This window comes from Panthera onca, chromosome D3 (assembly GCF_046562875.1).
Source record: "Panthera onca isolate mPanOnc1 chromosome D3, mPanOnc1 haplotype 2, whole genome shotgun sequence".
In the NCBI taxonomy this organism is placed as follows: Eukaryota; Metazoa; Chordata; class Mammalia; order Carnivora; family Felidae; genus Panthera; species Panthera onca.
The window spans coordinates 36725488-36747955 of record NC_138350.1 but is presented as its reverse complement, the minus strand read 5'-3'; the positions used below and the strand labels follow the sequence as shown (position 1 = coordinate 36747955).

Sequence of the window (22468 nt, the reverse complement as noted above, 5' to 3'; positions counted from 1 at the left end):
TAAAACATATTTATAAATTCTGAAACATATCTGGTCCCAAAGTTTTAGATGAAGCATTGTAGATATGTCTCAATAATTACATTATGAATTTATTTTACATTTTAAGAAAGTATTATCTTAGTTTTGATACATTTGGCATCAAACACAGTAGGTAAACAGATACATCTTTGTATCTGAAATTTTTGAAGAATGAAGCATTCTTTGTGCCTTTTCCATACGCTGATGTTTGGTAAATTTTAATTGATAAAATTGGGATAATACTATTGATCCCTTTGAATTGTTTAAAGAGCTAATGAACAGGATCCAACACATAAAGGGTATTTTAGTCATCCAACCATTTTAATCAACAAAATATTTTCTAAGAAGCATTTTGGAATTTTTTTTCTTTCCCAATCTCTGAAAGTACAGTGAAAATAAATGTCTCTCTTGATACTGTGAAGGAAGTAGCAGGGAGAACCAACAGGTCTTGAGAACCTACCATGTATGTGATGCTTTTAACCCCATGAAGAGAATATTATTTTCCCCATTTCACAGATGCAGAAACATTCTGAGATGTTAGTAGCATGACCTAGGTCACCCCTCAGTAAGGGGTAAACTATCTTCTCTTTTCCCTCCACCTAGCTCCCAGGGGAGTGTGAGAGACAACAGGTAAAACAGCCTGTCATAGTGTGAAAAATGGAGTCATTGTGGGCCTCTAGCATATTTTGGTTCCCTTTTTAAATTGTTAAAAGAATGTTGTCTTTCCATTTGTGCTGTTAGTCTTATATAGGTAAAATCATTGAAAATCATTTCTGATTATGTCCCTTTTTACCTGCTTCCCTGCCATACCTTTCTCCCCTAAATAAAGACCTCTGGAAAAAACATGTATTCAGCCCAGATAATCAAGTCTAATTTTCAGACAAACTGAAAGCAGTATCTTAATTTGATCAGGATTGGGAGGAGGAAAGGGATGTGGGGTGAGGTAAGAGTCTGGTTGCAGTGGTATTGAGGGTGAGGGAGGGAGGTTTTCTGCTTGCTGTAAGAGGGAGTTACCTGCCCAAAAGGAAATCAAGTTTATTGTAACTTGACCAAGTACACAGCAACGTAATCCGGTTCTTCAATTTAATGTGAATGCTTTAAATGAGAGAGTGTCACATTTACTCCCTTTCTTCCGGAGACCACACGTTGTAGACCGGGCCCCTCTCCTTCTCTGCCCAGGCTCCCAAGGCAAGGTTTCTTTCTCTCACTTCTTGCTGCCAGGCAGGAAATGTTCCTAGCTATGGGATAAGCGTCCCGTTTGGGGGGGCGGGGGAGGGAGGGAGGAGGGGGGAGATGAGAAAAGGAAAAGAAAAAGAAACAAAGCAAGAACTGCTAGAGCTGCTAGCCCAAGCCCCGAAGGATCACAGCGGGTTTCCAGTTTCCTAGAAACAGGGATTCCACCCACCCCCAGCCCAGGCCCTAACCGCCGCCCCCCCCCCCCCCGCCCTCCCCGCCTCCAGCATTTTCCCCGCCCCCACCCCCAGCGGGGCTCGTGGGCGTGTCTTTAAGTCCCTGCTAATAGGGCTGCCCCGCGGGCGGGGCCGGCTTCCCGGGGCGCCCCTGACAGCTGCGGGAGCTAGCCCCTACCTAGGAGCTGGACCGGCCACACCACCCCTCTGGTGACCCGGCCCCGGTGCGCTGGTCCATGCTGGTCCCCGCCTTTGTTCTCGGGCCGGAGCGGGGACATGCACGGCTGACGATGGAAGTGGAGGACTCGGGCGGCGTGGTGTTGACCGCCTACCACTCGTACGCTCGCTCTCAGCCGCCCAGCTCCGAGCCGCGCTGTGCGCCCAGGGCCGCCGCCAGCCACCCGGGCAGCAGGTACCCAGAGCTGCTCCGAAGGGAGCAGAGGTTTCCCGGGCTTGGGGCTTTCACCTCCCAGCTGTGTTTTCTGCCAAGGCGTGAGAGCACCATCACATTGTCTTTTCAAGTTTTGGTGGACTAGTTGAGTGAGCCTCCTGTTCTTTGTATTGTCCTTGATTGAAAGTGGGAAGTGCACGAAGTCTCAGCCGGCAATGGTTAAGGTCCTTGGCTAGCAGAGGTTAGCAGCGGAGCTGTGTTCTTGATACAACTTGATGATAAGTAGGCATATGCCTCATTTCTGCCAAATTCACCCATTGACATATTGGAGATTATTTTTAAAAAAATCATTGGAAATGAGATACAAACAGAAAAGGGGAAAATTTTGAATACGTTATCCTAAATCCTCGAATACTGTTGAGTTCCTTTATTAGCTGCATGCCACCTGAGCTAAAACATAGCTGGAGAAAGTCTCTAAAAAGTAAATCTGAGTAGACTTCTAAAAGACAATTTTATTTCTAGATTTTAAAAACCACTCAACTGTATAAATATATTGGTATTATTTTATTATTACTGATGTTGACCCAGTGCTGTAAATGCAATTATAATTTATTTCTTTTGGGTCAACAGAAGTCTATAATCATCTCATTATGTGTGTTTTAGATTTAATAAAGCAGGGATCTATGTTAAATTACTCTGTATCAGTGTTCATCTGTTTGATGCAAGATCAAGGCCAATGTGACTTCCATTAACTAAACAAAGATGTTAGACCCTTAGGAAAGTTCCCTGGGCAGAACAAAAGTGTTACAATAATGAGTGAGATGGTTTGACATCTGACTCATATTTAGGGGAAGTTTTGCTTGTTTAAATGTGGCTATTTGTTTACTATGGATCCACTGGTGAATGGTTTTCTTTACAAGTGGGAAGTTTGAGGGTTGATGTGCTTTTTTGCATCCTCATTTTCATTTACTTTTTCCCATACTTTTATCATTAGTTATGTGATAATGATTACTTCTGTCTCCTAATCTAATTGATTGGTGAGGCTTTCAACAGATTGTGATTTTATTTCAAGGAATATCCTTTTGGCTAGTATCCATGAGAAGAACAAACTACATTGGCATGAGATCTATGTTAGGCTTGACTAACAAAGACAATATTGTTTCTTCTAAAAAGAGCAAGTTGAGTGAAATCTTATTTTTATGTTAAGACAGTAAGAAAATAACATTTTTCTTCCAGCTTTAGGAGCACATTGTTTTAAAGGCTACTTGTCTTTAGGGTGCTTTCTTTTCTTAAACGTTATCCTTGACTCTAATTACTCAGATTATGAATAACTAAATAGATATAAGTGAGTTGATGAGAAGCAGGGCCTAGTTTGTGCATTTTTAGATGGTCCTGGTGTAGCTGTCTTGTCTGTAACTCCCAGCAGCTGTCTAGGAGCAATAGCCAGATTGTGCCATTTGGGCCTTCCGAAACTACATCCGTTTCCAAAGCAAACTGGAGGAGAAGTTCCATTAACTCAGCATGTGGTCTTGTGGAATGATAATGCATGAGAGCAAAAGAGTTGTGTGTCATAGTTAGTGTTTTGTCATACGGTTGCCAATTAGATTTATGTTGCTCCAAGTTTTCATTTCTGGTGACCGTGTGCACCCTCTCTGTAGGAACCTTTGTACCACTCACCCTCTGATGCAGGAGATAGTTGACCCCGTCCCCTGCAACTAAATCACAAGAGAATAGCTTAATTCCTTGGTTCCCAGTAACAACAATCAAAAAGAAGTTCCTGTATTTACAAGGAGCCGGAGGACACCATCAATCATGAGTCTGATAACAGAAATAATCAGGGCCGAGTTATTAACCTTTGACTCACTAACTACTGATCAATACTTCCTTTCAAGCCAAGGAGCAAGATCGTATTGTTCTACTTATGAAGAAAGGACTCTCTCTTTCAAAAATATGCTTTCCTTTAAATTGCTTACATATGTGTAACATATTTGTGGAGGAGTGACCAGTATGGCACTAGGAAACACGGACTATTGTATCATCATTCTTGAGCTCTGAGCAGCAAAGGTTCAATTCAGACCAAACCATCTTCTCATTTTCCAAGCCTCCACTCTATCTGACTTTATGTGCTTTTGATTTTGGGGGGCCTATTTTTCCCACTAAAATAAAATCTCAATCTCTCTCTTTCTCTCTGCATCTCTCTCTTCATTATTCTCTTTTGTTCACTGTTGTATCCCAAGTGCCTAGAGCAGTGTCTGGTACATTGTGGTAGCTCAGTAAAGATGTGTTGAATAAACTAATGAATTCCTACCAAGATTATAAAATGGCCAAGATAAAATGGCAGGATTTTAAACAACAGAAGTCACTGTGTTTGTACCTACTATGTGCCAGTCACACATTACGCTTCAGTAATACAAGAATGGATAAGACAAGGTCCCTACCTTGAGAATGTGGCCCTTTATCTTTCAGACCAGTAGGATTATTAAAAAAAAAAAAAAAAAAAAAAAAACTTGGAATAAGTGGCAACATTTTGAAATGAAGGGGCTTCAGATGTATATCTGGACTGTCAGCTTCTCATCAAAAATTATAATAAAAAAATAAAGGATCCAGCGACTCAGGCCTCTGCTGCTACCTGCTAGCACTGGCTAAGGCTGAGTAATGGCTGCTCCATTACATGCCTCCCCCTGTAACTCTTCAACAGGGAAGCTGGGTGGCTACTTTAATTTCTGTAGGGACTGCCCATTTTATTTTATTAAACTAAGTAGCCAGAATAAAGTGTACTTGCCAGTTACTCAGGCTAGGGGTCAGGCTCCTGGACCCCGCACATCATCTGTGGCATTTATTACCATGTGGCCTTGGGTAAGTTGCTTCAACTGCTTAGAGTCGTATCCAATACGACTCTGTAGTTGTATTATTACTGTTACCACTTTTCTTTTAAAGTTTATTTATTGGGGTGCCTGGGTGGCTCAGTTGGTTAAGCATCTGACTTTGGCTCAGGTCATGATCTCACGGTTTGTGAGTTCTAGCCCCTTGTCGGGCTCTCTGCTATCAGCAGAGCCTGCTTCGGATACTCTGTCTCCCTCTCTCTGTGCAAGCTCTCTCTCTCAAAAATAAATAAACATTGAAAAAAAAGAGTCTCTTATAAAAAAATAAAGTTTAGTATTTTGAGAGAGAGCGAGCACAAGTGGGGGAGGAACAGAGAGAGTAGGAGACAGAATCCCAAGCAGTCTCCATACTGTCAGCATAGAGCCCAACTTGGGCCTCGATCCCACAAACCCCAAATCATGACCTGAGCCTGAGCCAAGATCAAGGGTCCTATGCTCAACCAACTGAGCCACCCAGACACCCCTACTGCTATCACTTTTAATCACAGTTGTTGATGTAAAGAGGAGAGTAAAATATTTTTGGTACCTATCCCCAAAATTTATTCATGGAGGAAAAAGACTCGAGTACTAAGTATTTGTTGGGAGTTAGGAAGGGTGATTCCTTATTTCACAAACATTCTATCTTTACATTCTACTTGTAAATGATGAAAGAGAATGAAGGATTGTAAATTCTTAGTTCTGTTAAATGATTGTCTTTACAGTCTTGTGCTTTTTAGAGAGGTTAAGCTTCTAGACCCTTATTCAGAATCCAGAGTGAAAATATTAACATACATACAAAATTATTTCACTTACAGAATGAAAGGTAGCTGAAGATAAAGCTGGCTATCTTGAAAGTTTCTCTAAGTTATACATAAGAAATATATATGATTTTTTTTGTGAGTGTACAGTATAAAATGTCCATGAGTATTTCTGATGTTCATTTTGTTATACCATAAACTTCCTGAGAGAGAACAAAAATAGAAGAGGAAGAGAACCAGCTCTTCCTCAAAAACAAATAAAAGAAGCTAACCAAGGTTATCCTAGGAATTCTAGTTCTATAGCAATGTTAACATTTTTGTAAAGGGGATATTGTTTTGTAATATTATAACTGTGCATAGTAACAGGAATGATTTGATTAAAATGGAATTAATGATAATTAGAAAGTAACTATTGTACTTTGTGGAAAAAAACTAAATTTAGCAACTCTTAGCGCCATCTTTATTGGTACTTTCCTGGATGGAAATTAATTAAAACGTTTATTTCAAGGTGTAAACTCTTGTTCAGTTAAGTACTTATACAGGACTATGTCAGCTTCTGGACATATACAGAGGTACACTAAAATCTGGGGCAGAAACTTTTTATTGAAAACTTTTTCTAGAAGATTCAGAAATAGTAATCAAAATAGGATTCTTATGAGAGGATAAGATATTTATGGGTCATTTTTATGTTATGGTTAAAACCAGAGTCAGTGTCTCTGGTTTCTTTCTACAGCGGGGCCCCTGCTGAGTGTAGGTGCCTCCATATGTGGAGCTGTTGGAAAACATCTGGCACATTTCCTTTGATCATGTCATTTGGCTAAACATTTGGCCAGTTGCTCTGTCCATTTTTAACCTGCTCTCTTCTCCCTGATCATTAATCCTTAATGTATTCACAAAAATTCAGGGATCTAGGGCATTGTGGAATCACATTCATGAGGATAGATAACTGTTTCTTAACTTTCTATTTTGATATAATACACTTCTGCAAAACTTGCAAAAGTAGTACAGCATTTCATGTAAACTTCCTTCAGTTTCTCCTAATGTTAACATTGTGCATAACCCTAGTTTGATTATCAAAACTGAAAAATTAACAGGGGTGCATATGGTTGACCATGGATTTAACTTGATTTCATCACTTTTTCTGTTGTAGAATTGAACTTGGGATCCCATGTTGAACTTCATTTTGCCTCCCAAACCTCCAATCTCTGACAGTCTGTCCTTATCTTTTATGACCTTGGCACATTTGGAGTACTGGTTGCTTGTTTTGTAGGAAGTTCTTCAATTTGGATTGGTGTGATATCTTCTCATGGTTAGATAGAGATTGTGCATTTTGGGTAAGAATTCCACAGGATGATGTTGGGCCTTTCTCAAGTGCACTATATTTGGAGGGGACATGATGGTGATCTGTCTCACTGATGTTGATGTTGGCTCTGATCACCTGGTTAAAATGGTGTCTGCTGGGTTTCTCTACTGGTGAACTACTATTTTCCTCTATATAATTAATAAAAAACTGGGGGGAGATGTTTTGTGATTATGAAATATTTCCTGTTTTCTTCTCAAACTTTACTGATTTTTTTTTCTCAATTCTTCTACATTGATGTATTTTATATACTATAAAATGCATATTCAGTATTCTCTCTTATTTTATTGTTTGATCTCCCTTTCCTTTAAAAAAAAATCAAGCAAATAAACTGGGATGCCTGGGTGGCTCAGTCGTTTGGGCGTCCAACTTCAGCTCAGGTCATGACCTCACGGTTTTTGGGTTTGAGCCCCGTGTTTGGCTCTGTGCTGACAGCTCAGAGCCTGGAGTCTGCTTCAGATTCTGTGTCTCCCTCTCTCAGCCCCTCCCCTGCTCATGCTCTCTCTCTCTCTCAAGAATAAATAAACATTAAAAAAGATTTTTTTTTAAATCAACCAAATATAAAAAATGGTTTAATATCCATAATCTGGTCTGAGTTTATAAAACCTATTCCCTAATTTTCAAAGTTTCATGATTTTTTGGAAGCAAAATTTTATTATAGTCAGGAGAAAAATAATCAGAAGGCTACTAAATTAAAATAAGAGAGGTAGTTGTTAAATCCCACTTTGCCTGGAGGTATTACTGAGGCTATCTGTTTTCTTAGAACTATGTCTGTACCTATTGGAAAACATTTTTCCTTTACCAGTGTCCCTGAGGTGTTATTTGAACCTTTGCAAATGTATTGTAACTAAAGTAAACATTTAATTCACATATGATCAAAATGCCTTCTCATTCCACTCTTAAACTATTTCATTTCTGAAGTAGTTCTTATTCTCTGTTTTCTTAATCTGTGGTCTCTAGATATCATCAGTTCTAGCAAAAAATAAAAGTTAAATGTTATGGAGCAGAGGAAGAGAATAAAATGTTTCTCAGAAGAAAATTTCAGAAATAAGGTTATCCATTTAAGCGATAGAGTTTGTTTTAAGCCTCTTTGGATGAAACTATAAGGTCATGCATACCCCTACCTAGGACAGAAATGAACCTTTTCTTAATGAATGACTGTCATCATTAAGACAGTATAATTTACAGTGCTCTATGTAGTAAAGGCACCCTATTGGGATGCGAAAGTTTACTTGCCTTCATAGTAAATAGCCTGCATTGGTGTCTTGTTTTATGTCTTCAGTAATTTAAATATTTTTGTTGTTGTTATTTCCCAAGGCAGTCTTGAAACCCTTTAGTCATACTTACGTTCTTTTTAATGTTGTTATTTTAACATGCTTTATGATTTACTTTTCATTGGATAATCAGGGTTGTGAGAACTGTGTAAAGAAAATGCTATTCAGAGGACCAGAATGCATAATCTAACACAAGACTTTGATAGCACTTATTTCAGTTTCTGGAGTGTTTCTTGGTTTGCTTGTTTGCTTTCAGTTTCTTGTTGTGTTCTGGTTACTGGAGTTAGTGAGTTTTGTACAATGTGTCATTCTTCACCCATGGAATCTCATGTGCCCATTTCTTTGTGATTACTAGAGGATGAACTTCAGAACAAAATAATAGCGCATCCGGTTACTCTGGTCTCTATAATGGGAGCTAAAGAAAGTAGTAGATGGTTTCACCGCATATTTATCTTAAATATCTGGGGTTTATGACACATTCTTTCAGTATCAAATGTGTTACATCACTTTGAATAAGTGAATATTATAGGTAAAACTGTCCCTTTGACAGGCATTAAGTGCTCAGTGATTCCAAGGGTGGAAGAACATATACTAAGTATCACTCAGAGAACCGGCTGCCTTGTCTCATTTTACTCTTAAAAACTAATTAAACCTCTGCATTCCATTTGTGATCCCTCAGATTGATAGATGATGACTGCAAACAGGCACACAATGGAGAGGACAGGAAGCTAAAGTATGCAGAATTTTTTAAATTGTCAAACACTTGAGATTTATTTATACCATTTTAGTAATTCTAAGTTAGGGTGCTGATTATCTTATGGATAAGAGAGAAGTTTTTACATCTGTGTTAAATGTTGTGGTTGGTTAGCCACAAAGTTTACTTTTGTACATCTGTAATGTATACAGAAAAGAATCCCTCTAAAATTTCCTATTCAGTTTTCATTTATTGAAAATCAATTTAGAAAACACTGCCAATACATTTGCCTTTATGCAAAGGTCCATCAGTGTATTTGCATTTTCAGATCTGTGGAGATATCTGACAGGTGCTTAGAAAAAATGTTGAAAGTACAAAATTGGCATTATAGTTAATAATATGACATTTGATCTCTTCCCTTGCCACTTTTCTCTCCACATCTAAAAGTTTACACAGTAACTAAAGTTAATACCTCTGTGGTTGGAACTAAACCCATATATAAGTAGCTGGAAATGAAGAGCCAAACAAAAGAGAATAAATTTAGTCAGAGAAGTAAGGACTAAACTTCTTTCCAGAAAATTTCCTTAACAGTAGTAGCCAGAGAGTTTTCATCTGTCATAACAGAATGATCATTTGGCAATTAATCACGTATTGTCCTATGATGTCATTTCTTTTTTTTTAGAGGCCTGTTTTTATTGAGAACTTATTTAGCTTAACATACATTATCTTATTTAATCCTTACAACAGTCCTGAGAAGTAGGAAGACAGTAAGGCACAGAGAAGTAGTCCAAGGTCACACAATGAGATAATGATTCCCACTCAGCCCTTCCAAAACTATTGTTTAAATCTTGAAACATTTAGTATATTATGGATTTAGTGTTTTCCTGTCTCAGTTTGATCATAGGTTAATTGAGAGGAGGGACAGTATTATTATTGTGTCCTCCTTAGCAAACTTACAACTTTCACATAGTAGGTGTTACAGATACTCAGTTTTGATTTAGTCTTTCCTTTTGCAGTAATTTTTATTCTATTTTAATGTAATAAGCATCGGTGGGTTAAGTATGGGTGGATAGAAATAGTTTGAAACATTTTGTTATCACTTGAAGCAAGTGCAATGTTAGGAATTTTTTTCCCATTAATTTAAAAGCTGTATTCTTGCCCTTCATGCAATCTTAGGTAACAGTATTTTAAAGTAGACAAACGTGCTGGAAAAGTCATTCATTTTGACCAAGACAGTGAGATCTAAGCAATTAGTAACAGGAAATCTTCCTGTGGCTTTTTTTTTTTTTTTTTGGGGGGGGGGGAGGGGGGTGGTGGCAGAAGTGGGGGAGGGTAATTTTTAATCTTTTAATCCTTAGGTTGATGTTCTTAGTAACTAGCTCTTAGAACTTTTCATTTAGTTTTATTAATTGCTTTCTTTAACTACTAAGTTAGATTTCTATGGTTAAAAATATGTTTTTCACTTCATTCCTTGAAATTGGACTCACAACATAATTCTTGATAATTTTTTTTCTTCCTTTTGGGGAAAGCTCCAATAAATTATTTTTAATTAATTTTTTTTTAATTTTAGCATAGTTAACATACAGTGTTATGTTAGCTTCATGTGTACGACATAGTGATTCATCACTTCCATACAACACCGTGTGCTCATCACAACAAGGGATCCTTAATCCCCATCCTCTATTTCACCCATCTCTCCACCCACTTCCCCTCTGGTAGCCATCAGTTCTCTATAGTTAAGACTCTGTTACTTGGTTTGTCTCTGTCTCTGTCTCTGTCTCTGTCTCTCTTTCTTTTTTTCCTTTGCTTTTTTGTTCATTTTTGTCTTTCTTTGACTGACTTATTTTGCTTAATATTATACACTTTAGCTGCATACATGTCATTGCAAATGGCAAGGTTTCATTATCTTTTATGGCTGAATAAATATTCCATTATATATATGTGTACACACACATACATACATACATACACACACATCACATCTTCTTTATCCATTCATCTATTGATGATATTGATGGACACTTGGGCTGCTTCCATAATTTGGCTATTGTGAATAATGCTGCTCTAAACATAGGGGTGCCTGTGTCCCTTCCAATCAGTATTTTTGGGTAAATACCAGTAGTACGATTACTAGATTTAGAGTAGTTGTATTTTCAACTCTTTGAGGAACATCCATACTGTTTTCCACAGTGGCTGTACCAGGTTGCATTCTCACCAACAGTACAGGAAGCTTCTTTTTCTGTACATCTTTAAAAAGAAAAAATTTTTTAATGTTTATTTTTGAGGAGGGGAGAGATGGAGTGTGAGCAAGAGAGGGTTAGAAAGAGAGGGAGACACAGAATCCAAAGCAGGCTTCAAGCTCTGAGCTGTCAGCACAGAGCTGATGTGGTGCTTGAACTCATAAGCCGTGAGATCATGACCTGAGCTGAAGTTGGATGCTTATTCGACTGAGCCACCCAGGCGCCCCTTCTTTTTGTCTATATCTTTACCAACACTTGTTTTAAGTATATATACATGTATATACTTGTTTTATATATATGTATATGTGTGTATATATATATATATATATATATATATATATATGTATGTATACATATATATATATTTTAAGATGTATTTATTTTTGAGAGAGAGAGAGAGAGGGAGAGAGAGCAAGCTGGGAAGGAGCAGAGAGAGAGAGAGGTACAGAAGATCTGAAGCGGGCTCCACGCTGACAGCAATGAGCCTGATGCAGGGCCCAAACCCACGAACTGTGAGATCATGACTTGAGCCGAAGTTAGATGCTCAACTGACTGAGCCACCAGGTGCCCCTGTTACATATTTTATTTTAGCCATTGTGACAGGTGTGAGATGATATCTCATTGTAGTTTTGGTTTGTATTTCCCTGATGATAAGTGATGTTGAGCATATTTTCATGTGTCTGTTGGCCATCTGGATGTCTTCTTTGGAGAAATGTCTGTTCATGCCTTCTGCCCATTTTTTTAATTGGATTATTTGTATTTTGGGTATTGAGTTGTATCTGTTCTTTATATATTTTAGATACTAACCCTTTATCGCATATGTTATTTGCAGATATCTTCTCCTATTCAGTAGGTTGCCTTTTAGTTTTATCGATTGTTTCCTTTGCTCTACAGAAGCTTATTATGTTGATGTAGTCCCGATAGTTTATTTTTGCTTTCATTTCTCTTACCTCAGGAGACATATCTAGAAAAATGTTGCTGCAGCTGATGACAGAGAAATTACTGCCTGTGTTCCCTTCTAGGAATTTTATGCTTTCCTGCCTCACATTTAGGTCTTTAATCCATTTTGAGTTTATTTTTGTGTATGGTTTAAGAAGGTGGTCCAGTTTCATTCTTATGGATGTAGTGGAACTGTTTTCCCAACACCATTTGTTGTGTTTTTGGGGCACTTGGGTGGCTCAGTCGGTTAAGTGCCCAACTTTGGCTCAGGTCATGATCTCATGGCTCGTGAGTTCGAGCCCTACATCGGGCTCTTTGCTGACAGCTCAGAGCCTGGAGCCTGGAGCCTGGGGCCTTCGGATTCTGTGCCTCTTTCTCTGCCCCTCCCCCGCTTGTGCACACTCTCTCTCTCTCTCTCTCTGTCTCTCTGTCTCTCTCTCAAAAATAAACATTAAAAAAATTAAAAAAAGAGACTTTTTCCCATTGTATATTCTTTCCTGCTTTGTTGAAGATTAACTGGTCTTATAACTGTAGCTTTATTTCTGTGTTTTGTATTCTGTTCTGTTGATCTATGTGTGTGTTTTTGTGCCAGTACCACACTGTTCTGATTACTACAGCTTTGTAAAATAACTTGAAGTCCAGAATTGTGATGCCTCCAGCTTTGCTTTTTCTTTCTCAAGATTGCTTTGGCTATTCAGAGTCTTTTGTGGTTCCATATAAATTGTAGGATTTTTTGTTACAGTTCTGTGAAAAATGCTACAGTGTAAGAAATCTTAATGCAAGTTGAGAAACAATACTCCATGAGAATTAATGGGGCTTTTTCCTATTTTCTCTCCCAATATTCAGTCAGGTTTTTGCCTTGTCATGATTTGAAACCAACCAAGAGACCAATCCAGATCTTAGACCATACTTCTGTGAAGATCAGTTTTTTCCAAATCTTGCTCAAAAATTTAGATACGATAAGGTAGGTTGTGGCAATCCAGACCCCTGAGCCATGCCTCGCCTTCCCTAAGTCTAAGCATAGCCCTTATCCATCAGTGATCTTGGAACCATGCATAATGCCGACTTAAATTGTCCTGCGAGCGAGGATTCCTGTTTTGAAAATTATTTCGGAGTCCACTGTCGTCTGGACTTGAGTCATCTGGAGAGGTCAGAGTCAGAATGGCCTCTGGCTGTGTGCACTTGTGTTTATTTCGCAAGGTATTCATTTTGATAAACTTAGGTTCTTGGGACACCAGAACTACAGAGACTGGACGGTCATTGTAGTTATATATAAACAGCATGGTTCGGACATTTCTGCTAACTGCTGTGTCTTTAGGAGTCTCTTCTAACTATTCTTTTAAATTTTTTTTTTTTTCAATGTTTTTTATTTATTTTTGGGACAGAGAGAGACAGAGCATGAACGGGGGAGGGGCAGAGAGAGAGGGAGACACAGAATCGGAAACAGGCTCCAGGCTCTGAGCCATCAGCCCAGAGCCCGACGCGGGGCTCGAACTCACGGACCGCGAGATCGTGACCTGGCTGAAGTCGGAGGCTTAACCGACTGCGCCACCCAGGCGCCCCCCTTCTAACTATTCTTAACCAGTCAGGGAGTTCAGAGTGTGTTACAAATAGGAATGAAGCATCATGAAAGACTCCTCACGAGTAAGGACTGCAAGGAACACTCTCTGTGGTATAACAGGGAAGCAAAGTGTGGGAAAGTGTCTTGCCGAGAGCCTCATAAGGAATAACCAACTGGTTGAGCCAGACTCTGAATTCATTCTGCTGACCCCTGGTCACCCACTCAGGCCCACAACATGGTCTCATGTGTTCTGGGAGCAGTCAGGTTAACAACGTGGAAATCATGGCAGTGGGGGAAACTGGCTTTCTCACTGGGAAACATTAAGGGTACAGAAGCAGAGAAAAGGTGGCAACAATTATGAGAATGGCATTTCCTTAGCTTCCTTTCAAACACGGTTATAGCTACCCCTACGTTATCTCACTAAGTTAACGTGGACAGTCTTGAAAACACACTTGTTGTGGCTTTTCATTGGAATCTTAAAGGAAAACATTTGCTGACCTCAATAGAGTAAGCAATTAAATGGGAAAAGAGCTGACTGTAAGTTTCCGCAGATTTTGTTTTGAAAAACAGAGGATGCCTGGCCCCTGTGATTTTTAACATACCACAACTTAACTTCTCTCCCTCCTCATTTATAAAGCTCAGTGATTACAAGGTCAACTTGGCAACTGTTTTTGTAAAGTCTAAATTGTGCTTAGTTGCAGAAAGCTCTGCTCTGGAGGACCCCTACCCCTTCTAGTTCTGGAAGTATGTAATTGGAAAAAGCAGGCCATGCTCTGCCTATTTAAAGCTGTGTCATCCTTTGTGGGGCAGTGAGTCAACACCAGCTAAAACAACATGAGTCACTGCTTAGCAGAAGCCCAAGTGAAGCTGATTTCTATTATACCAATCTTAAACAAACATGATACTTATCCAGACTCTAAAATAGTTCTTATTTGGGAATTAAAAAAAAAAATTAGCACCAATTTTCTTTTAGAGTCCATGGAAGGACTTTTTTATGTGTCTTAAGAAGGAACTCTCTTTAGTTAACCAAATTTTAACCTGGTTTGTTCTCTCTTCTGTTTCTTCCACTCTCCATCTCCAAACTGTTCATACCCAATTCAGATCATTCTTACTATTTTAAGCTGGATTCAGAGCTATTGCATTAAAATCCATAAAATCATAATTGTAATCTTACAACAGTTTGCTTGCAGTCTTCTTATTTTTCTGGAGTGTAAAAGATTGTTTTAAGGAGGGACCAAGACTGGGAGTAGAGAAATAATTTAGAAGGATAATGCCATTGTTAAGTAAAGATGATAAGGGGTTGTGGGAATACAAAGGAAAGGGAGTAATAGATTCTGGGGGAGGAACAAGCAATGGACTTGGTATTTGATGGTTAAATGCATACTGGGGACCAGGAGAAAATTACTTGAGTTTCTGTTTTGGAGTGTTATTAACTGAAATTGAGAATTCTGGTGGATGAGCAGATTGTAGATGGGGAGATGAGTGTAGCAGGTGAAAATTGAAAATTATACTAAGTGTCTATGTCCAGCTGGTAGTTGGCTCTATCTGCTGGCAGCCTGAGAGGGAAATCAAGGCTGGAAATTCTAAGCTCTTTATTCATGAGAGATGTCTGCATTCAGGAGAGAATTAAAACGAGTACTACGTGTGTGCGATCTGGCAGGGGAGAAAAGAGTGTCTGTAGAGATGGCAGAGGAACAAAGATAGAAACCTGGGGAGCAGTGCCAAATAGGGAAGGGCAGAGCATTGGGAGATCAAGAGACTAGGAGCATTCTGGAAACCAAGGCATTAGGTTCAAAATGAGCAGAAATGAGGAGTGGCTAAATGACCAAAAATGTTAAGACTGAAGATCCCCCCCCCCCAGGGCTTATTGGGTGGATAGCAGTGAAGATCTTGGCTAGAGTGGGTTTAATGAAGTTGTAGAGGTGGAAGCCAGTTTGCTGCAGGTTAAGGGTGAAAGTGAGGTGAGGAAATAGAGCAAGTAGAACTTATTATAAAAACTTAGCTTATGGGAAGGTGCAGAGGAGAGAAAAGGCAGACTGTAGGGGGGGAGCTTATAAAACTTACCCCCCAAAAGCTGAAAATTCGCTCAAAACCAAGAAAGAAACCTGGATTTCTAAAATGCAAGACTCAAACACATTTGGTCCTACTTAAAATCCGTTGATTTTTGCATATAGGATAAAACTTTAACCCCAGCCCCACAATAGTAGATAAGCACTGTGAAGACAAGCACATAATTTGTTTTCTTCATTGCAGAATTTTTAACTACCTTCCCCTCCCCCCATCCAAGGGCCTGGCGCTCAGTAGAGTCTTAACAAATGGTTGCAGAGGGAAGGTTGTGGAGGCTGAAATGTGGACATGTGACCTGTCCTTTGGTTGGGGAGTTACCAAGGAGGTCTTCTAAAATCTCAGCATTACTTATTTTGTGACATCTTCTTCCCTGGCTGCCTCCCCCTCCAATCAAGTTGGTTACGTCCCTTTCTGTGCCTTCTCTACCTCATCCATTCTTCTAGCATTGCACTTACCTTCTACTTAGTAGCGGTGCTTCTATAGCTGACTTCTCTAAAGGCCAAGAATTTGTTGATGTCCAGGGCCATGTCTTATTCATCTCAGTATCCCTCGTCTAATACAGAGCTAGGTACTATATATATACATATATATATATACGTATATATATATATGTGTATATATATATATATGTATATATATGAACAATTCATAATAATTAATAATCTTTCAACTATATGATGATATTTTCAGAATTTGCTATTATTTTTGACCCTAGAAGTATTAGAAATCTTGAATTGGTATTCTTATATGCTACCTGCTTTCTCAGAAACCACTGAATTAGCCTTTATTCATAGTTTAATGTAAACTCATGGTAATATGCTATGAAGTGAAGAATAATTAATAAAAAAATCTGGTGACAATTGTAAATGAGTATGCCTCAACACATAAAAGTCAGAAAAGGATCATGAAGAGAAGTTAAATAAACCCTCCATTTTAAAGATTAAATTTTGCGTAAGGGTTATTTTACTCATTAAAACAATAACTTAAACTCCAATTTTCACAATAAAGGTGAAGTTGAACAAGCATCTTTTAAGCTCTGTATACCATATATTGGATTCTGGGACTACAAAAATGGTTAATAGTTCATCCTTCGATGAGACCAGATGGACTGGTTAACAGGTTATTTCATCTGCCTCTGAAGTGCAGCTCATTGAGGTCAGAAATGCTGCCTCTCCCTCTGTATCCCCAGCGTTAGCCCAGTGGCCCAGTGTGGACACTCGGTATTTGAATTGTGAAAAGAACGATTGAGGAACAATGTGTGGGATGCTCTGAGAGAGCAGAGAATGTTCAACTGCCACTCCGGGTTAGGTTGGTGAGAGAGATACAGTGGTTAAGGAAAGCTTCAAAGGAGTCTGTAGCTAAATAAAGTCTCCAAGAATGACCATAAGCTTCCAGCTATAAAATAAATAAGTCACAGGGATAAAAAGTTCAGCATAGGGAATATAGTCAATAATATGATGATAATGTTGTATAGTGTCAGATGGTGACTGCACTTACATGGTGAGCATTTCATAATGTATCGAAGTGTCGAATCACTCTGTTGTACACCTGAAACTAATTCAACACTTGATGTCAACTAAACTTTAATTAAAAAAAAAAAAAAAAAGATGAGCACAGGTCAGTAGGAGGAATGTGAGCAGGAAGTATCTTTGGCAGAAGAGCTTGTGGGAGGAAAAGGCATAGCAGCCACTTCCTGGTATCACTGAGGCTGGGTGAAGTCAGTCTCCTCAAGGAGGTAGAGACCACTCCATGTGCACTTTGGGTGAAACGATTATGGTTGGATCACACTCAGTTCACACCCATCTCTTTATTTGGATAATGAAGGGGTTCCATTGATTAGTTGATCTCTAGGGATTCTTTGAACACTTAATTCTGTTTTTCTCTCTTAGTAGGTTGGAAATGAAGGTAATTAGATAATCCTAGATTTTTAACCAAAACATGGCTTTAGATCTGTACCAATTGCATAATAACACCTTTCCCCTTCTTAATTTTGCTTATTTAGTTGATCTCTTGGGTACTTAAGCTGTCTGTACAGTAAGCACGAGTTGTTGTTCACTGTTAGTAGCTTCGGTTACTCAAAGTAGAGTTTGGTTTATTTCAACCAGCCTACTTCAAGTCGGTATCAGTATATCAGTAAGTATTTGTCTTTCAGCCTTTCTTTGAAAAAGAGAGCCTGCCAGTAAGCAGACTGATTTTTCAGATGATCATAAATTGATAGCCCAATTAATAGGAATGTTGGATACCATTTAAGGCTCCCACAGCACTTTATTTTTATTTTTTGTTCTAGTTTAAAGAGAGCATTCATTGGTAACTTACTTTTTTATCCATATTATGTATACTAGATTTAATATTTCTATTTATATTGGTACAAAATTAGGATAAATTTAATGCAATTTGAATAAGCAGAGACTTCCAAGAGGTGTGTGAGCATGTCGTTGAATATTTTCTCTGTGTGTATGTGCGTGTATATGTGCGTGTTTAAGTAGGGTTCGCACCCAGCATGGAGCCCAGCGTGGGGTTTGATCTCACTAAGGGAGAGAATACAGGATTTGCTTCGTTGAAGAAAAGGCATGTGGATATGTACTGTGTGATGTGCATGTATTGGTGTATGGATGGGGGTGTGGTCAAAGAGAAGGTGGAGGAAGGGTCCAGTAATTCAGCTTGGAGTTACTGAGGATTGGTGAGGGAAGTAGTAGTAGATTCTATACCCACATTTGCAGGATTTTATTTGTGAAATGGGGTTGGCTTAATGAATGAGTTATTAAAGAAATACCGATTGTTTTAGCCAAAGCAATGAAAATAAATTAATAAAAATACCTCACTTTGGGAGGCTGTCTTCAACTCTTTATAGATACCATATAACTTACTGAAGAATTAATTTTGAAAGAATCAGATTTAAACCTAAATTTCTTTTAGAACTCTCAGTTGATGTACCCTCCCAGTCAAATAACTGATAGAAACTAACTTACACATTGGAGGTAGCTGGCTTAATAATAATCATAAACATACACCAGAATCCTAGTGGTTCGGTCAAAGTCCCAGTCTTCAGACTTCACATTTAGTAGAGCCATAGACAGCTCTTACCCCAGTTAACTTGCCTTGTGGTTGTATGACACAGCTGGGTATCGTGGGTGACAGAGTTTTAGCAGTTTGTGAACAGGAGGCAGACGGGGCAGGCAGAGGGGGAAGACTTAAACTCAACCCTATTGAAACCCCAACCCCCACCGGCATTTTGGCAATTCCATGAAGACCAGAATGTTACTAAGAACAGATTTTGGAGGTCATCTCAAATTTGGTCAGCTGCAGTTAAGCCCATGGCTGCTGGGGTGATGGAATGTAACCCTGTTTGTTTTGGGAAAATGATAAAGAGATTCCGTTACAGGTTTTCTGCCTTCTTTGAATGATGCTACCCCTAGAATAGAATTCTCCACATACCCAACCATGAGTGGACCTGAAATTCAGCAAGTATTCAATTAAATGATCCATTTACTGCAGCAGTACCTAATTTGGGAAACTGTTTTCCATTCAGGAAATTTTTTTTTGTTTTTTTTTTGTTTCTGGTTTTAGGATGAATTTACTTAAAATCAAATTGTGAATACTGTTGTCAAAATTATTTGATGAACTATTGAAGTGAGATAACTTTTCACAAACTGAACATATATAGCAGATAGGGTCTTTTAATTTGGAGTTCTTTTCATTACTCAAAGATATTTAAATGAAAGCAAAAAGTGATGCATTTTATGTTTTCCTGTTACTTGTGGCTTGGGGACTTGACTTGTATTTTTAAAAAGAGCTATTTTTTATCATGTAGTTCTTAGCTTTTTCAAATTACAGAACTCTTAGAGAATCTAATAAAAGGTTTAGGCCCCTGTGAAAAGCACACATGTGTATGTTGTACACATTTGCCTGCATTTGTAGGTAATTCATGAAGCACAAGTTAAGAAGATGTTGGTCAAATTAGCATTCAAAATCCGCCCCCCTCCTTCATCCTGGGGATCTTTACATTTATAGGTCTTATGATCATTTTATATCCCCTGAGAGGGCTGTTTCCCTGGTACCTAGAGATTAGCTTTGAACAAGTGGAAGGCAAATTCAATATAAAAATAGCCCAGGCTACCCTGGGGGCCAGCTAGAATGCCTGCTGTGTGGGAGGCTGCCATTTGGTTCTGTCTCCCTATAATCAGGACACTTCTGGATGGGCAGTGTCTGTGGCTTGGGCATTTCGGGCCAAGGTGAGAAAGCTGACTGGGCCGAGCCTCAGAGTGCCTAGGCTTACGATTTAATACCTGTTTGAATAGGATATTTCTGTTCTCAGAAGTGAACAATGTTGGCATCAACATTTAATGAGATTATGGCATAAGAAGGTGCTGAGTTTTAGCCACTTCTCAAGGAAGGTGTAGAGGAAGTGGAAGCCTCTCAGTATTTCACATACGATGGGTGGAAATGATGCAAATTGTTGTCTAATAGGAAGACAAAAGAAATGATCCTTTTGACCCTCACACCCACAGTCCAAAGCTCTTTTCCTTATTGGGAGTCTGCTCTGTGTTTCTAGTGCTTTCCTCAGATCCCATGCAGGTGTGTGATCTGCACATGTGACCACCAGTCCTTACTCTTGTGTGCCAAGACAGAGAGAAATGTTTGTTTATGCAAATGAAGCATTTCTGAGATTAGGGATAAAGTTTTTAGTACATCTCTAGCCAATATAATCATAACAACATGAGGCAAAAAAATGTTTGAGCTAGAAGTCAATCAGAGCAAACAACTGATCTCATCTGTTTGTACATTATCTATTCAATAGCCTGCACTACACTCAAAATAGAGACTGAAATAGGTTAGCTGAAGTCTGAGTAGTAAATTAGTAGTGTATCTTTCTAGGAAAGTTAGAGACATAATAGCCAAATAAAATACCACCCTTTCCTACAAATATTCCTTGGTAGCATTATCTGACAGATTTCTGGACTGGACAGATATTCCTTCTTACTCAGGGTTTTCTGTTCTTCCTTGATTCCAGACATCCTGTTCATCAAGTAGTTTACAGGACATTTGAGGTCCCAAGGGTCCTTAGAAAACATCTAGCCTTACTTTTCCAGTGAGGAAACTAAGATGGTAAGTAACTCAAGCCTCCAATATTCTAATATTGCTGTACCATTATTTTATGGGGAGGACTCATTACATTGTCTCATATTGTCCTCTTGTCATGCCTTTCCATATGACATGTGGCATCATGACATAACATTCCTCTAGTCACAGACTGTCAAATGGGGTGTATGAAACCAAATACGGGTTTTTGTGGGAATGTTTGGCATCCATAGATGTAAAAGTGCACTCCTTCTCAGATGTTGGGATAGAAGTCGTAGTTAGAGTGGGGAGATCAGCCTGCTCTTTGTAAAAGGTTATTTTCATGCTGGAAGACATAATTATTTTGTACTGACAGGTTATTCTTAAGTAGCAGTTGACGTATAGATGGCTTCAAAGATATACCCTCAGTATACATTTAAAGTTCAGTGAGGACCTCAGGGAGGAAAAAGTGATATCTTTAAAATGTCATTAATTTTTTAAAATAATTCTTGTTGTGCAGTTTTATTGAGAGATCATTGTTATATGGCACTAAGTTTAAAGTGTACAATGTGATGATTTGACTTACCTATATTGTGAAATAATTGTCACAAAAAGTTTAGTTAACATCCATCATCTTGTATAGCTAAAAAAGAAAACAGCAAACGTTTTTTCAAAAATACTTTTAAAGATAAACTTCAGCCCAGTTTTCTTTTCTGGATTCTTTCTTCTGTCTACTGGACTTTCCTGTTTAGGGAAGGCAACTTAAACTCATCATGCCCTTGAAGGTGCCCTGCCCTCTCTCATCTCTGGGTCTGTATACAGAATAATAAATACTAACATTTATTTAGTGCGTCCTATAAAGCTGGCACAGGTCCAAGTGCTTTACGTGAATTAAAGTCCCAAGGGTTTTACTCCTAGGAGGTAGATACTATTTTGCTTCTCATTTTACAGATTGTGAAATGACCCAGAGGGTGAGTAATTTGCCCAAGTGAAGTATAGTGGCCTCCCTCCAAAACCTCTGCTGCTGGTTTTTTGAAAATCATGGTGGGACGCCTGGGTGACACAGTTGGTTAAGTGACTGACCCTTCATTTTGGCTCAGGTCATGATCTTCGGTTTGTGAGTTTAGAGCCCTACATTGGGCTCTGTGCTAATGGTGCAGAGCCTGCTTGGGCTTCTGTCTCTTCTTCTCTCTCCCTTTCCCCTGTTTGTGTGCCCGCACACACTCTCTCTTACAATAAACATTAAAAAAAATTAAAACAAAGAAAACTGTGGTAAAATATACATACCAGAGCCTATGCTTCTTAACCACGACACTGTGCCCCCTTTCTGTGCACCCTGCTTCCCTTGCCTGAAGAGCCTTCTCCCTGTTCTTCTTCACCAGGTTAGGGCCTATCATCTTTGGTCTTTGGGTCACAGGTTACATTGTCCAGAAATCCTGCCTGGCTACCTTTTCCTTTTCTCTTCCATCCGGCACCAGGTTATTTCCTTTGTGCTCCCAGTGCACCCAGAGCCCACTGCAACCCTCCATTTATTATTCCAAAAATATTTATGATGTTTCCTCTGTAGCTGCCCCCTGTCTCCCTAAGATCTGGAGCCATTATCCTTATGATCTCAGTACCCAGCAACACGTCCTGTAAATATTTATGGGATGGAGGGAAGGGGATGGCATGAAGTTTCTTCTTCAAAGTTGAAAAACAAAATAATTGACTCTGGTTATAAAACTGATTATAGAAGACAGTTTTGTATAAAGTAAGAAATAGAAAATGAACCCTGAAGAAACACAAGGAAATGATAATCAACGTCAGGTTCCAGTTGCTTATATTTTCACTTTGCCAGT

General features: G+C 38.9%; 1 protein-coding gene across 6 annotated transcripts in view; it reads left to right on the top strand.

The window, feature by feature from the left end:
• Positions 1-1554: 1554 nt before the first annotated feature.
• Positions 1555-22468, top strand: part of ARHGAP28 (Rho GTPase activating protein 28) — a 189288-nt gene continuing 168374 nt past the window's right edge. For 4 of the 6 annotated variants that reach the window (XM_078435410.2, XM_078435409.2, XM_078435408.2 and 1 more), the window contains exon 1: positions 1555-1839. In XM_078435410.2, the coding sequence (XP_078291536.1) occupies positions 1664-1839 (176 nt within the window). In that variant the 5' untranslated portion in view covers positions 1555-1663. Of the gene's footprint in view, positions 1840-20583; positions 20679-22468 lie in introns of all 6 variants that reach the window. The other 2 variants (XM_078435411.2, XM_078435412.2) reach the window with 2 other exon arrangements.